General features: G+C 39.8%; 1 protein-coding gene across 2 annotated transcripts in view; it reads left to right on the top strand.

Annotated features, from left to right (window-relative positions):
* The window catches only part of LOC119846006 (protein NPAT), a 33,358-nt gene extending 19,338 nt beyond the window's left edge, over window positions 1-14,020 (top strand). For both annotated transcript variants that reach the window (XM_038379132.2, XM_038379209.2), the window contains exons 13-18: window positions 589-2,265; window positions 3,799-3,914; window positions 3,997-4,105; window positions 6,250-6,307; window positions 10,103-11,249; window positions 12,129-14,020. In XM_038379132.2, coding sequence (XP_038235060.2) covers window positions 589-2,265; window positions 3,799-3,914; window positions 3,997-4,105; window positions 6,250-6,307; window positions 10,103-11,249; window positions 12,129-12,206 — 3,185 coding nt within the window. In that variant the 3' untranslated portion in view covers window positions 12,207-14,020. The remainder of the gene's footprint in view (window positions 1-588; window positions 2,266-3,798; window positions 3,915-3,996; window positions 4,106-6,249; window positions 6,308-10,102; window positions 11,250-12,128) is intronic.
* The last annotated feature ends 1,638 nt before the right edge of the window (window positions 14,021-15,658 follow it).

Here is a 15,658-nt window from a genome sequence, read left to right as displayed (position 1 = left end):
ATAGCATAGTTTCTGTGTGGGTTTAAACTGATATTGAATGCCCTAACTGCTATCAGATATTCTAAGTAGCATTAACCTGCTGCTGAATGCATCATATACATCTTCCATTCAGTGGAGTGCTACCAGGTAACATACAAGATACTGTGAAGGACAAGCAACAAAAGGGATTAAATTTGCCTGGGGGATGGGGCTGTGAGCCAGATACTTATAACCAAGGAATTAAATAAAATATTTATATAAACTAAACATTTGACTTCCTGACCTCTGCACTCCAACTTTCTGTTTCATATAACTTCTAATTAGTTTTAAAATTGGGAGAGAGGGGAAAGTACATTGCATGGCAGATGAAGGAACGTAGGGAAAAAATGCCCAGAAAGTTGGGGTCAATTTCAAAATAAATACTGAAAACTAGAAGTCATTGTTTTTGCTGCCCAAGAATTATGCTGGAAATATTGCATTCAGTATGTGACTTATGAAACCATTTGTCATTGCAGTGACTAATGGACAGTTAACACCTTGTAAGAGAATAATTTGCTGAAATAATAAAATTTATAGAAATATTGAAACAACCCAACTGCTATTTTGCAGGTGATCATTCCAGAGAGGCTCGGTCCTGTACAGATTATCATTCAGAAGAAGCATCATGTACCTCAAAGAACAGCGATGATGATATCACTAAGAAAAGTGTAACTTGTGAACAGTCCCATGGAAGCGGAAAACAGAAGAAACAAACTAATAACCTTAAAACAGTAACTGATGAACAAATTGGTGAGCTTGAAATTGCCTTTGAATCTGTGCCTGATTTGACTGACTCTAATCAAAGACAGAATTCTGGTACTGAACAAAATGAACATTTTGTGGAATCTTACAGTAATGAAGAGTCAGCTGAATTAGTATCCCAAAGTCAAACAGCTATGGAAACTGAAAAAGACACACTAAATCATAATGGTCAAATTACACCCAGTTTGGAGTATGATCATTCTGATATTCCACAGAGTTCCTTGGCTTCACTTGATGAAGATACTATAACTATTGAAAATAGAACATATCCTGGAACAAGTGAGTGTCATTTATCACCAGATACTTCGTTATCTGAAAAAACAAATATAAGTCCCTCTCACAAGAGCCCTGATCACAGTGTGATGCTAAAAAAAAGTAATTCATCCAAGTGTAGTCAATCAGGAGATTCAAGTGAAAATGAAAAGGATAGAACAAAAGAAACACCCATGTTGCCTGTTGCTTTACAACAAAATTCTAATCACCATTCTAACTGTCAAGACCTGGATAAAATGGTGTTGGATTGTGTTGAAAGATCTGTAAATATATCAGATCCAACGAGAACAGAGTTGCAGCTTGAAGTTGTAGATACTTCCAACAAACCTCATTCAGGTGATCAGTATACACTTGATAAGCCTTCTACAAAAGATTTAAGTCTCCACTCAGGGTCATCAGACTCTGAGAGAACACAAGTGGAAATGCAAGAACCTTCATCATCTACAGAAAGAGATGCTGAGACTATATTTTTCTCTTCAGGTGATGATGGATGTACAGAAATTTCTGTAGTATCCACTGAAAGTAACCCTACTGTATCTGAAGCATGTCATACCCCTCCACTAGAAACTGCATGCTTGACAGAAGAGACTAGCACTGAGTTCAAAAGTATTGGTGGTGTTTCTTCTAGCAGTCAGCCTATGGATGTAGATCCTTCTAGTATACTGTCACTCAAAATCATCATCAGTGATGACCCATTTATTTCATCTGACACTGAGTTAAACAATGCAGTTTCCAGCATCACTGGAGAAAATTTGCCAACTATAATACTATCTTCTCCAGCCAAAACTACGGGGCTGTCCAAATGTGTAACTTCAGAAGAGACTGAAAGAGCTGGGGACTCAGCTTCGGCCGAGCAGAATCTTCATGTGCTCAGACCTAAAGACCCTGTTGTGTCCACAGCTAATATGCAGAATGAAGATTGCACTGTTTTTTCAGTTGCTAGTGCAACTAATCTTTCCAAGGATGGGGGATTTATACAGTTGATGCCGGCAACGAGCACAGCCTTTGGCAATTCAAATAACCTTTATATAGCCACCTGTGTGACTGATCCAACCACATTAGGCACTACTGTAACTCCATCTAATGTAGTTGTGTTGCCTGGCAATTCTGTGCCACTTGCTGCCCAAGCTCCAGCAACACAACAGTTACAGACTCCTCCTAGATCAAACATGTTTACAGTGAATCAGACTGTATCTCCAAACTTTTCACAAGGTAACTTGGTTAAAAGCATTCACTGAATATGTACATAGTGTTTACTTTTTCATTTGTCCTTGTAAATGTATTAAAAGTAAAGTGGTATCTAAGAATCAGTTTATCTACCACTTCAAACTAACTAGGCATTTAAATAACTTGTAAGTATATTTGTGTATTTATTATTTCATTTACTTCCAGCTACAGTGTATACTGCTTTGAAAAGTTGGACTGACCTTTCAGGGCAAATGTCACATAATTATAGAAATGATAATGCTGGAAAGGGATCTTTTGGTTTTTTCAGGCCAGAAGGATTAGTTAACTTTTCCTTAAAACATCCCAAGATAAAACAGTGGCACTGTCTACCTCACTAGGCACAATTTTCAAATGTCGGATTATCAACCTTTCAAAACACTTCTCTAAATATCCCAGATTATTATCAATACTCCCTCTCCAATAGAAAGGTGAGAACGATTAATTCTGAATACTAAATATAAAACAAATGGGCTGAAATAGAAAGGACACATTTAATTCAAATAGAAAAAAGAGGGTCATATATGCTTCTGATTGATTTATCCAGCAGCAAATCAGAAGATACATCTTTTAATAATAAGTTATTTGTAAATCTCTTAGTTGTCCTTTTGCAAGACTCCTGTTTTTTTAACTATTTTCCTGCATGGTGTTGGTACTTGTCTTAGACTGAATGACTGGCTAGTTATATCATAGTAGTTTTTTCCCTTCTCAAGTGACTGCCATATTTCAATAATGTTTTCTTTAAAGTCTACACTCAGAAGTTGTACCAGTACAGTTATTTTGCTTACGGGTGTGATACTTTAACCAAAATAGTTATACCAATAAAAGCCTTAGTGTGAGTGCAGTTATACCAGGATAAAGGCGATCTATATTTATACCTGTACAGTTAAAGTAGTACAATGTTTTTAGAAAATATTTTTAAAATGTCAAATAATAACAATAAAGTAAATCCTGTCTAGATAATAAAATCTAAAACTAACTTGCTACCATCAACATACATTTAGATAGATACATTTGCAAAAATGTAAATGTAACTCATGGTCATCCCTTCACTGGTCTGCAGCTATTTCTGTGTGGACAGAGGTAAGTGTAAAAATATCTCCAGTTTGCAGAATTTCAGGGTGCTGTTCATCTGTTTAACTAGTGTTTTTGTTTTTTGAACTGTGTATAGTCTGTGGTTTTGCCCTATTCAAAACCTGCATGTTTTTCTCCATTCAAATTTTGTATCGTATGTGCAGTCACTCAACTGAAGAGGAAACTGCTCTACATAGTCTTTATTTTACAGTTAGTCTGCTAAAGTAATTTTCCGATATTATGTCTCTTGCACATCAGGCAGACAGAAGCTTCATAGCCTAGTATCTATAATGCATAGTAAACATTCCTAGCTTGGCTGTGAAATAGCGTCTTCCCCATTTGGGTTTTACAAAACTATGCAGGGGAAAGACCAATTTCAGGAGCCATTTGTTCTGTTGTGACTGAAATATTGTAATGTTTATTCTATAAAAATAATTATTTTTTTAGGTTCTGCCATTATAATTGCATCTCCAGTGCAGCCTGTTCTACCAGGAATGGTGGGGATGATCCCCGTATCAGTAGTGGGACAAAGTGGAAATACTTTCTCAGCACCTCCCCACCAGGTAAAGTGTTACTAATAAATCTTCATGTTCTCAAAATTAAATTTTCAAACAAGCCCTAATGTGATACTTTGATTCTTTGAAGGTTCTACACATGCCTATAGCAAATCCTATGTGCAACAGAAGTATTCCTAAAATACTCATCCCTCCCAAATCTCAGAAGACCGCCGGAGCAAGAAACAAGTCAAATACAGGTACAGTGCTTAAACTACTTGAGCTGTATAGGGCTCAAAAAAATTGGAATTTCTAGAGCCATTTAATTTGACTATGTGAAATTTGTAAAGTGGTGTTCTGTGAAAATCAACTTTCAAAGAGGGAGTTCATGTTTGTTGTCTTATGACTGCCTATCAGATATGCTCAGTTCACAAATAAAAAACTGCCAGCCTTACAAAATCTTTGTAGGCTCAAAGTCAAGCGTGGGTTGTTTTTTCCAGCTTTTTATTGTAGCCATTCAGTATGTTTCTGTCGCATATGTGGTTGCGGGGGAGGAGAGAGGAACCCACCTGTGGCCAAAATAACTCCTCTGAAGAGTGAATTGATTGCTTCATGTTTTATGCCTGTTTGATTGCATTTACAGTTGTAATTTGAATTATTTTATAAAACCAATTTATTCTTGCCATAAATATTGATCTGATCAAAACCACATTGAAATAGAAAAGGTAAAGCAGAACAGCCAACAGCTCTGAGCACACTGTACTCCTGAGGGAATTCTGCATCAAAAAATTAAAAATTATGCGCATATTTGAAAATTCTGCAAATTTTATTTGTCAATAACATGTGGCTCTAGCATGGTAGTGGGGAGCACAGGGCACTGGCTGCATTCAGATGGGAGATCACCCTGAAACCCCCACCTCCCCCTTACAGGGACTCGACAGTGAGGCTGCACCTGACCCTGACACAGTGCAGGGGCCAGGCCTGCCCCATGAACACCCTGCGGCCCTGCCCCTCTGTGCCAGATGCACCAGGTGTGGGTGGGCAGGCAGGCTCAGCCCAGCAGGATCCAAGTGTGGAGAGGCTTAGTGCGGGGTGAGAGGTTTCTGTGTGGGGCAGTCTGGGTGCAGGCAGCTCAGTGGGAGATCTGAATGCACAGGGGCTTTTTTTGCGGGGAGGGGGGAGGTTCCAGATGCAGGGGCAATGGGAGTCTGCAGGGGATCCAGGTGAAGGTATTAGGGCTCAGCTGGGAGGGTCTGGGTGTGAGGGGGATCATCGGGGGGGGTCGGGCTTATCAGGGTGAGGTTTCGATGGGCCTGCTTAACGGGGGAGCCCAAGCTGCTGCTGAGGGAATGCCACATGCCACGCTCCCCCTTCCCCCTGTAATTCCCCTATCCCCTTTTCTCCCCATCTCACCCCCTTCCCCTCACTTCAGGGGTGCTGGAACAATTTGTATAGTGGGGGTTCTGAGAGCCATTGAACCAAACTGTAAACTCTGTATATAATGGAAACCACTTCAAGCTGGGGATGCGGTAGCACCCCCAGTTCCAGCACCTATGCCTCATTCCCACATTCCACCCTCTGTTCCTTCTCCACTGCCTCTTCCCCCCGTGCCCCCTTACCCAGCCCCACCGCGGGCTCTCACTGTTGCACAGAAAACAGGAAGGCTCCCAGTACACAGCAGCGAAGCACAACTGGCACTAGGACCCAGGAGGACGCAGTCTCCTTCAGCTGGGCAGCTCTGGGCTCAGTGGCGCATAACCCTGTGTGCCCCGCCATGTCTTGCCTCTGTTTGGGAGGGCAGTCCCCCCACCCAAAAACTGCACCCATGGTCGTCCCCCTGCCCACGCAGCTTCCCTGCCATTTTCTGCGGGCACACAGTCTGCAGAATTTCCCCGGGAGTAACGCTATCAGTTTTTATTAAATAGCAATAGTCAGACGTACACTGTAAAAATGTAATGTACCAGTGCAATCCCCTTCCCCCATTTTACGTATAATTATATATTTAAACATGTGGATAAATTCTCTCCCTGCATTACGAAGGATTGCTTCTTTAAATGGCAAATTTTAACAAGATAGTTGGAGGTAATTTAATTTTTTCCCTGCCCCATCCTGTACATTTTACATTTATACATCCAAGTTGTTTTAACTAAAATGGTATACTGGGAGCTGTATGTTGGCACTTAATTGATCGACCTGTGCTATTTTTCAGTTTCAGATATTTTCATAATCCAGTAACTATTAAAACTATAAAACATACTATGGAGCTGTTATCACCAAGTTGCTCTTTTGATTTTTTTTAACTTGTGAAGTGGTGTGAACACGTGGGATATTCCTATGGTACCAGCTCTAAGAAGGTTAGTTTGGATATTTTCAATTTATTAACTGTTACACCTCACCATTTCAGGAAAGCTGGTAACCTGTACAGCAAAGCCTGTGAACCATCCAAGTTCTCGAGTACAAAGGTTAGCACAAATACTTCTTCAGTCTTGCTTTGTTTCAACTTCTGCAGATTCCTTCGTAACTTCTTTTGGGAAAGAAACTTCACAAACACTCGTGAATTAACTATTTGTAGTTCTTTTCCTCCTTTCTTGTACCTACCAACTCTTGACATTTTTTATTTTTAAACTAGAGCCTTGATCCCAGATACAGAGGGTTGCATGCCAATCGATGATAGCCAAAGGTTAGGGCAGGGGTGGCCAACCTGAGCCTGAGAAGAAGCCAGAATTTACCAATGTACATTGCCAAAGAGCCACAGTAATCTATCAGCAGCCCCCCATCAGCTCCCCACGCCTCCCAAACAGCTGTTTCGAGGCATGCAGGAGGCTCTAGGGGGCAGAGAGAAGCGAGGGCATAGCAGGCTCAGGGGAGGGGGCGGGAAGGGGTGGAGTGGGGGCAGGGCATGTGGCAGAGCCAGGGGTTGAGCAGTGAGCATGCCCTGGCACATTGAAAAGTTGGTGTCTGTAGCTCCAGCCCTGGAGTCAGTGCCTATACAAGGAGCCGCATATTAACTTCTGAAGAGCCACAGGTGGGCCACCCCTGAGCTAGGGCACTGTTTTTCAAACCATGGGTCGCGACCCAGTACTGAGCCGCGGCATGTCAGGCACTGGGTCGCCTTGCTCTGGTCAGCACCACTGACCGAGAAGTTAAAAGTACAGTTGGCGGTGCTGCCCAGCTAAAGCAGGCTAGTCCCTACCTGTTCCGACACTGTGCTGTGTCCCAGAAGCAGCCAGCCGCGGGTCCGGCTTCTAGGCAGGGGGTCCACAGGGGACAGTGCCTGCAGGCGAGAGTTGCATGAAGCCACTTGTGTGCTGCCTAGGAGCCGGAACTGCTGCTGGCTGCTTCTGGGGTGCAGCACGGTCTGCAGTGCCAGGACAGGCGGGAAGCCTGCCTCTGCACCCCGACGTGCTGCTGACCGGGAGCCGCCGGAGGTAAGTCTGTGCCCCAACCCAGTGCCCCAACCCCACACCCCAGCCCTGAGCCCCTCCCAAACCTGAAACCCCTTCCTGCACCCCAAACCGCTCATCCCTGGCCCCACCTCAGAGCACCCTCCCAGCCTAGAGTCTGAACTCCTCATCCCCAGCTCCGTTGGGTCACGGGCATCAACAATTTTCTTCAACTGGGTCCCCAGAAGAAAAGTTTTAAAATTACTGGGTTAGTGTTACTATTTGTTTCTCTGCTAGTTTTTGCTATCCTGATTTTTCAAAGAAAATGTTCAGATTTTAAAAAAGTCTGAGGTAGGAGAGAGTGCCAGATGCATTTATTGGAGGGTTTTAAACATAGAATTGATTTTCCAGACTATACTGAGATGTTAAAGGATGAGGGGAAGGAATGTTAGGCTGGTCTTGGAGGAGAAGGTTTTAATTTTCTATTTGTTAGGATAACTGGTGTCAATTCATAATTATACTAGATGCTAGGATCAGGAATGTTCCTCTGTATTTTAGTCAGGTAGGGGAGAAGAGGACCAGAGTTCAATATTAGCAGCAGGATGGATACAAATTAAATTTAAATAATTTTTCAAACAAAAATCAATTTTTTTTTCATATTAAAAATACACCTGTTTAAAAAGAAATGTGAATTTCATACAAATATGTTAAGGCTAACTTTATTATTATATTTTAAATAACAAATAAATATGCTGAATCCATGAGCCTGTGTTAAAAGTTTTTAGTTAAAGGCTGCTTTTCTATACAAAGAAAAAAATCAAGGTAAAACATATAACTTTTGAAATCAAGCTTTATAAATATGCCACAATAGGTCAGCCTAAGTAATTTAGGAGGCTGTCTCCTTTTCAAGAGATTTAGGCGAGACTCTGAATTTGTTCCCATAGTATAAGAACTAGGGGCCACCAAATGAAATTAATGGGCAGCAGGTTTAAAACAAATAAAAGGAAGTTCTTCTTCACACAGTGCACAGTCAATGTGTGGAACTCCTTTCCTGAGGAGATTGTGAAGGCTAGGACTATAACAGGGTTTAAAAGAGAACTAGATAAATTCATGGAGGTTAAGTCCATTAATGGCTATTAGCCAGGATGGGTAAGGAATGGTGTCCCTAGCCTGTTTGTCAGAGTGTGGAGGTGGATGGCTGGAAGAGATCACTTGATCATTACCTGTTAGGTTCACTCCCTCTGGGGCACCTGGCATTGGCCACTGTCGGTAGACAGGATGGACCTTTGGTCTGACCCACTATGGCCATTCTTATGTCTAAGTGACAGTGATGGGAACTTATTTGAAAATTTTCCCAGGCTGACCTGAAATCAGTTTAATTCACTGACTATAGTTAATCTCTCTATTTAAGAAATCATTTAGTTGTAAATGTGAAACATGTTTTGGATACATAAACCTGTCTTATCAAAACATTTAAGATGGTTTTGTTTAATAAAAATAAATTTTTATGCTGTTTTGTGTGTTTAAATTCTAGTTACCGTCTTAATGCAGCTTGACACAAATCATGTACAAAAAGTTAATTTAGTAAACAAGCAGCCTCACTCATCATTTTTTAACATACTAAAATGTATAATTAATAAGAGTATGAAAATATTAAGCTGTGTAATTGCTTAGATAAATGTATGTAGTTACAGTGTACCTTCCTAGGTAGCAAAAAGATGTACCCAATCTATGGTAAAGGCTCTCTTTAGTTGTAAATCAAGATGTTTTAATGGTTATTTCAGCCAAGGAGAGAATGCCCCTTTCAGTTATTTTCAAAAGAAGTATAAATGGAAAAGCTGATGATTTAAATCAAGTCCAGCCCGATTAGCCTTCCCTATTGCTACTCTTGCAGGGAGGAGTTTGAAAAGACTACATGGAAAAGAGGGCGGGAGTAAAGAAGGAAATTAGAAGGGCAATACATTGAGAGTAGAATCAGAAGAAAAAAAAGTCTTGGAAGTGAAGAGTACTCAGACTAAAATTACACCGGACCCTCGCTAGAATGCGCGTGTATATAGTGTGAATTCGCATATAATGTGGTCGCAGCCATGGATCCCAAATTGAATTACTTTAATTGCAATTCATTTTAACGCGGTCCCTGCTATAACGCGGTACTGCGCATGGATCCCAAATCTCGCGTTCTAGCAAGGCTCTGGTGTTCTTCTAAAGTACTGAATGAAGAGAAAAATTAGACAGTTAAAACACATTGGAAAGGATGGAGGAAAACCTAATGGAAATGGAGTAAGTTAAATTTTCTATTTCATAGAAAGTTTGATGTAAATAAAAGATTACAATGAAATCCATATATACCAATGTATATACTTCTATTATTGTACATGTAAAGTGGTGGGTGCTTTCTTCTGTATCTGATGGAGAAACACAGAGGCAAGATTTGAGACCCCCTTGTTTTGGAGTATTCAACCCTCTGTGAAGGGGGCAGTGTGTTGCCGTTCCTGAAAGGAAGAGTGGGAGTTTCCACAGTGTTTCCTGTACTTCATCTTAAATTGAACTGAAATGACAAAAGAACTACAATGATCCACCGAGTTTTTCTCTGTTGGATTCATCAGCCTATTGATTACTCATGCTCTTCTTTTCCTTATCCAGTCATTTCAGTGTTCCTATAGTAAAACATAAAGGACATGCTACTGGACACAGCCCTTAGAGGGTTCATATGTGCTCTCACCCAAATACACATTTTCATTTGCAATCTGAGCAAATTTTAAGCTATATTTACAACACTGAGAAATAGCTTTAAAAGGACAGAAAATAGATTGAAAAACTTGCATAATATAAATCAAAATTATGTTACTGAAATATTTCTATCACATTTGTCAGGACTGGAAATTCAGACAGGAATGCCTGTGCAGACCTGGGAAGGAAATTGGAAGAAAGTTCACTTACTGTACCGGCAGAGACCACGAATTCAAATTCCAAACAGAATGAAAGCCACAGGAGAGTTCTTTGCTTTGATAGCGCTTTATCTACTCCAGGAGGAAATACTCAAGTTCAAAATACTAAGAACTCATTACAAAAAGAAAGGAATGAAAATCCTCCAAATACTGCATCTGCCTCTGTTAAAACACAGTCCAACAAAAGAGAGAAGGATAAAACTTTGCCTAGAATTCTATGTAAGGCTGAGATTGGTGGTAGTAGAAATGCAGCTGTGAAAGAAGCCCAGCCTGAGAGAAGGCCTGTGGCTGCAGGACTCACATTAGATCCCTTTCACAAGACAACAGCGAATAAAGAGAACGAATTAAGAAGGGATGTTGATGAAAAACAAAAGAACCAGGATGCTGCAAAACTGTCAAATGGCCAAAAGAATGTCGGCCTTTGGAATGAAAAAAACGTTGCTTTAGTGCAGGAACAGAACAAAAAACAAGGATCACTGTCGAATGTGAATAGCAAAACTTCAGGATCTGTTGCCCTATCTTCAAAGGAGCCAAAAAGAGACCAAACAAAACCTTCCAACCATAGCCTTAGTTTGGCAAGTCCATTAACTAAACAAGCTGTGGAGATGCTACATGGCATTCAGTGGCACAGCCCTGCTAGCAAAGTGGTTGAAAATGGGGATTTACCAGTACCCCGTACACCATCAGGAGTTGGGGATACGCAAACAGAGGATATCTCAGACAGTGTAAGGACACCAACTTGTAGACGTTACATTGAAGACAGTACAACCCCTAGAATAATGGTCCCTCCTGCTACTCCAGACTTGCCTGCCTGCAGCCCGGCTAGTGAAACAGGTAGTGAAAACAGTGTCAGTATGGCTGCCCACACATTGATGATTCTATCAAGGGCTGCTATTGCAAGGACTAATACTATGACTCCCCTGAAAGACAACAAACAACAATTCAGGTCAGTGAGAAGCACAGCAAAAAAAAGGAAACTGGAGGACTTGAATGAATGTGAGAGAAACTCCCGTTCTGCTAGTAAAAAGGAACTTCAGAGCTCTACAACACCAGTGAAAAAGAAGAAAATAAAGGCAAGTACCTAAATTCATTTTAAAAACATTAATAAATTTTTTTTAGCCCCAATATGTATCTAGCATTGGATGGTACAGAGCTGTGAGCCCAACACCCACTAAATGAATTCCTTAGCTCCTTGAGCCCACTTTTCCTCATCAGAACTAACAAAATATTTCTTAGGATTCAGACTACCTTATATACATAGGAGCAACTCCCAGTAACTTTGTTGGCAACTGTGTATGAAGGTCAAATTAGCCTGTTAAAAACGTACTCATCATAAAAAGAGAGATCTGGAATGCAATCCCTTTCCCACAGCCTCGGTGCAATGATAGACCCAGGAGCGGACATACTTTGTCTCTTTGCTACATTTGAAATATTATCTTTAATAAAACTTGGGAGTTTAAGCCAATGGTGAATTTCAAAGGCATTACTCTAGATCAAGTGTTAAAGCAGTCCATGTAAACTGTGATGGGACAAGATACATTCTGTAGCTTTTGTAATTCCTAATACTTGTCCTATAATATTTTTCATCCAGAGGTCTCAAAGTGGTTTACAAAGGTGCGTAAGCATGGTCCATATTTTATAGATTGGGAAACTTAAGGCAGAAACCAAGGGACTTGTCCAAGGCCACAGAACAAGCAAATAAGGGGTTGAAAATGCAACCCAATCTACTCCCACAATCCCTGAATCACACTGTGCATGGTCACTACTACACTGCTCAATTAAAATACATGTATACAATAATTTAATATAAGGATGTGGCACTTTCTGAATAAGTGCCTTGTATTTACCTCTTCAGCATGTGAATGGGGAAGCATGAAGCAAAAATAAGAAATTTTCAAACTTTCACCTCCATGATTTTAGGATTTAACGTGAGCCTTTCCTTCTCCCAACAGAAAAAGAAGCTGCCACATTGTTTTCCAGCTGGAATGGATGTGGACAAGTTCTTGTTATCTTTGCATTATGATGAATAAAGTAGTTGAACTATGACTATTTAAAACAAGGTGTCGCTTTGTAAAGGGTGAGCTGCACTTTCAGTGCACTGAAGTTTCACTTTATAGCAAAATCATGCTGTTTCTGAAGCAGGTTGCTAGTTTGTAAATAGAATTCTAAGTTGGTATATTTTATTTTTGTTGTAGAGCCATTTATTTACAAAACTGTACAGGTAGACTTGTTTGGATAATGTAAGTATTGTACAAATGTATTGTGAGAAGTTGTAAACAACCAAATGTTCTTAGTTTGTTTCCTATAACACCAGATGTTTATGTTCTGCAGAGATCTTTACTTACCATCTAAATTGCTTCGTCATTTTGTGAATTTGAGGGCAGTGATTCTGTAGCTCAGCATTTCTAAGCCTTGCAGCACTGCTGATTTTAAACAAGGCAGTTGAGAGAAGAACTAGGAAATTAAGCATTTGGATCATCTTTTACAACAGGTATTGGGGGTTCTCAAATCAGACTGTTAATTTGTTTGTAGTAGAGTTCTCTCCTACCTCTCCACACCATGTTCTGTCAAATGCTTTTTTACTTTTTAAAACTGCATGGATGATGAAAGATACCCTGAGAGAGTAATAGGCACAAACACATGTTGTCTCTTCCCTCCCTCCCCTGCTTCCCCCTCCCACAAAAAAGGTGTACTATCTTCCAATAAAGTTGCCTCAGAATTTTACAGAATCTTAAACAGCAGTTACCAGTTTAGCCAAATGCAGATCTTGCTAGCCACGGTGGTATCTTTTGAAGTGCAAAAATTATTTATAAAATAGTGAAGTTTTAAATATTCAAAATTTTAATAGCCAGACTATATGTAGTTTTTCTCAACAATGAAAAGGGGTTTGGTTCAAATGGCTCAGTTCTGTATCCATGCATATCATTTGGAGATCAGCAGTGCAACATTCCTGCATTATGTTGGATTGAAATGGAAGTTTTGCTCACTGAAATCCAAATACCTTAGCTAATTTAGTAAATGCTATGTAGTTATAGGACTCGAACACAATTGTTGTTAGGTGAAAAAAAATCTCAAAAAGGTAGCGTGTGTGATTTAGGGCCTACCAAAAGGAAAAGAGGAACGTTGAATGACAGCTTGAGTGAAATATTTCACTTGCGTAGGTAGTGAGTTTTTAGAGATTGTTAGAAATCCTTAACAGTATTGCCAATCAGTGAACAGGGCACTCACTCTCTCCTCGGTCTTCCACTGTAATTTTACTTTTTGGTGGGGGGTCTGAGTTGATGATGATGTGAGACTAAGAATCGAAAATACTCTAATGGGAAAAATGATTCTTTCAACCCTATTTTGCATTGTCAAGAGGATAGCTTCCTGTTTGTTCTACTTAAAAGGCTTTTAGCTTCACCTTTAGTTCAAAATGAAGGTAGATCGTGGTGGTATCTAGTAGGGTAGTTCAACATAGTGATTAACAGAAGGTGGCAGGACAAAGCTCCTATGTATGCATCCTGCACTTTGATAGGAATTGGTATATATACAAATTAATAAAACAACTCTTGTGATCACTAGTCCTAATCCCTATGCCAAATGGTGTAAGGTCTAACTTGTTCTGCAGAATTTTCTTCATGGGCAGTGGTGTGTTTCCTTTGTTCTCAACTTGTTGATATGTTACTGAATAATGTAATAGTTTTCTTGTAAGATCTGTATGGTGACATGGCAGTGTTTCAAATAGCATCCAAGGATTCCTAAGGAACCAAATATTATGCAGTAGATGTTTATATTAAACCTATCCACTAACTTAATACTGCATAGCATTTAAGGCTTGAATAAATATTTTGGTTTTTATCCAGAAGTTTGTCTATCGATTTTGTGTACCAACCAGCCCTTTACCAGTCCTATACTGGTATTCAGTTCACTTTCATATTTGCTCTGCTTTACAACTTCAGAGGACTGTGGTAATGCTAAATTATCAGGTCTGTTTTCAGAAATATAAAACATGAAATGGCATAGCTGAATTTTCTTTTTTTGGAAGATGTTTTAAGTGAGTAATGAAATTTTCCATCTTTGAAAAATGCTACACGTTTCTTGCACCAATGACTTGATATTGCCCATTAATGTTTCCATTAGCTAAAGAAGTTGAAGGCTTTGTGTAAAATAGGTATCATTTTCCAGTATTAATGTTACCATAGAGAAAGAGGCAGGCTTGGACTGAGGTTAAGTAGAAATCCTTAACCCATACTATTCTTCCTCTGAAGTCTTGCACGTAGTAAGCAGTATTACTTTACTCTTACCAGTAGTATCGGCTTTTCTGAGGTGCACATGAACTAGCTATAAAGAACAATATTCAAAGACATAACACTTGCAAACTTTGTTCTTACAGTTAACTTTTGAAGTTATTTGTTGGTCAGTGAGGCTCAGAGGGCTTAACACCACTCAAATTAGAATTTTTAGCTAATTTCACTCCTCCCCCCACCCACCCAAAGAACCCCCAACAGGTTAGACTGCAAGACTTGTGAAGCTAATCAATTTAAAGCTGCTGTAAGGAAGGTAGTGTAATCATGACAGAATGAAATGTTGCTGTGTAGAGGAGGGTTGAAGTTTAAGTTTCATGTGTGCTTGCATCAATGCCATAATTTCCAGACACAAAATTGGTGTTTTTGTCAAGTACATTATACACGAGAACCAGTTACCTGCCTCACCTTTGAGTGGTTACTGCCAGAGTATGTTTCTTGACAAGACCAGGGTTCTGTCAAAAGTGAATTAACAACTTCGGTACAACTTTTGAATTAAAAGCCCAAATCTTTTCATATGAGTGTTGACTTCTAGGAAATTAAGGAGTGGAGACTGGTAGTATAACATATACACAGAGCCTTTAAGGAAACAACAAGAAGCAGCAGGCTGCTGCTATTTGCAGTGCATTAGGCTTATGTAGTACACATATTGGCTGTGATTTTAGAAATCTTTTTAAAAAGACCTGTGTGCTAGCAGGTCTGGGAACAGAGGTAAATTTAAGAATATCTAAATACCAAAACTATTCATTCAGGTTAAACATTCATTGGTGCTGTTGCCAATTTGGTAGATTATCTACTAGTGACTGCAAGTTTTCACACATGAAGACCACCACGGGGGGGGGGGGTGCTAATAAAGACTTTAGGTAATCAGCTAAAACATCTGCTTAAAGAACTAAAAATTTACATTACTGCTAGTACTAGGAAAACTAGAGGAGGACTGGTCATTTCTTTGCTTCTTACTCCCTCAAAGCTGCACTAGAATTGCATCCACATATTCTACTGACGTTGTTTTCAAACCATATGCAGAATCTTCAGTGAAAATACATATTCTGATCTTTCTACATTTCTAAGTTTGCATATGGATATATTGGTTCAGCTCAAAATAGTCCTCAAAACTATAGCACAGAATCAGGCCAGAAGGCAACATTTTTAACACTGCTCCTGAACAAGCACAAAGGTGACAATAGTTTACTTGA

Source organism: Dermochelys coriacea, chromosome 1 (assembly GCF_009764565.3).
Source record: "Dermochelys coriacea isolate rDerCor1 chromosome 1, rDerCor1.pri.v4, whole genome shotgun sequence".
Classification (NCBI taxonomy): Eukaryota; Metazoa; Chordata; order Testudines; family Dermochelyidae; genus Dermochelys; species Dermochelys coriacea.
This window is presented reverse-complemented; position numbering and strand designations above follow the sequence as displayed.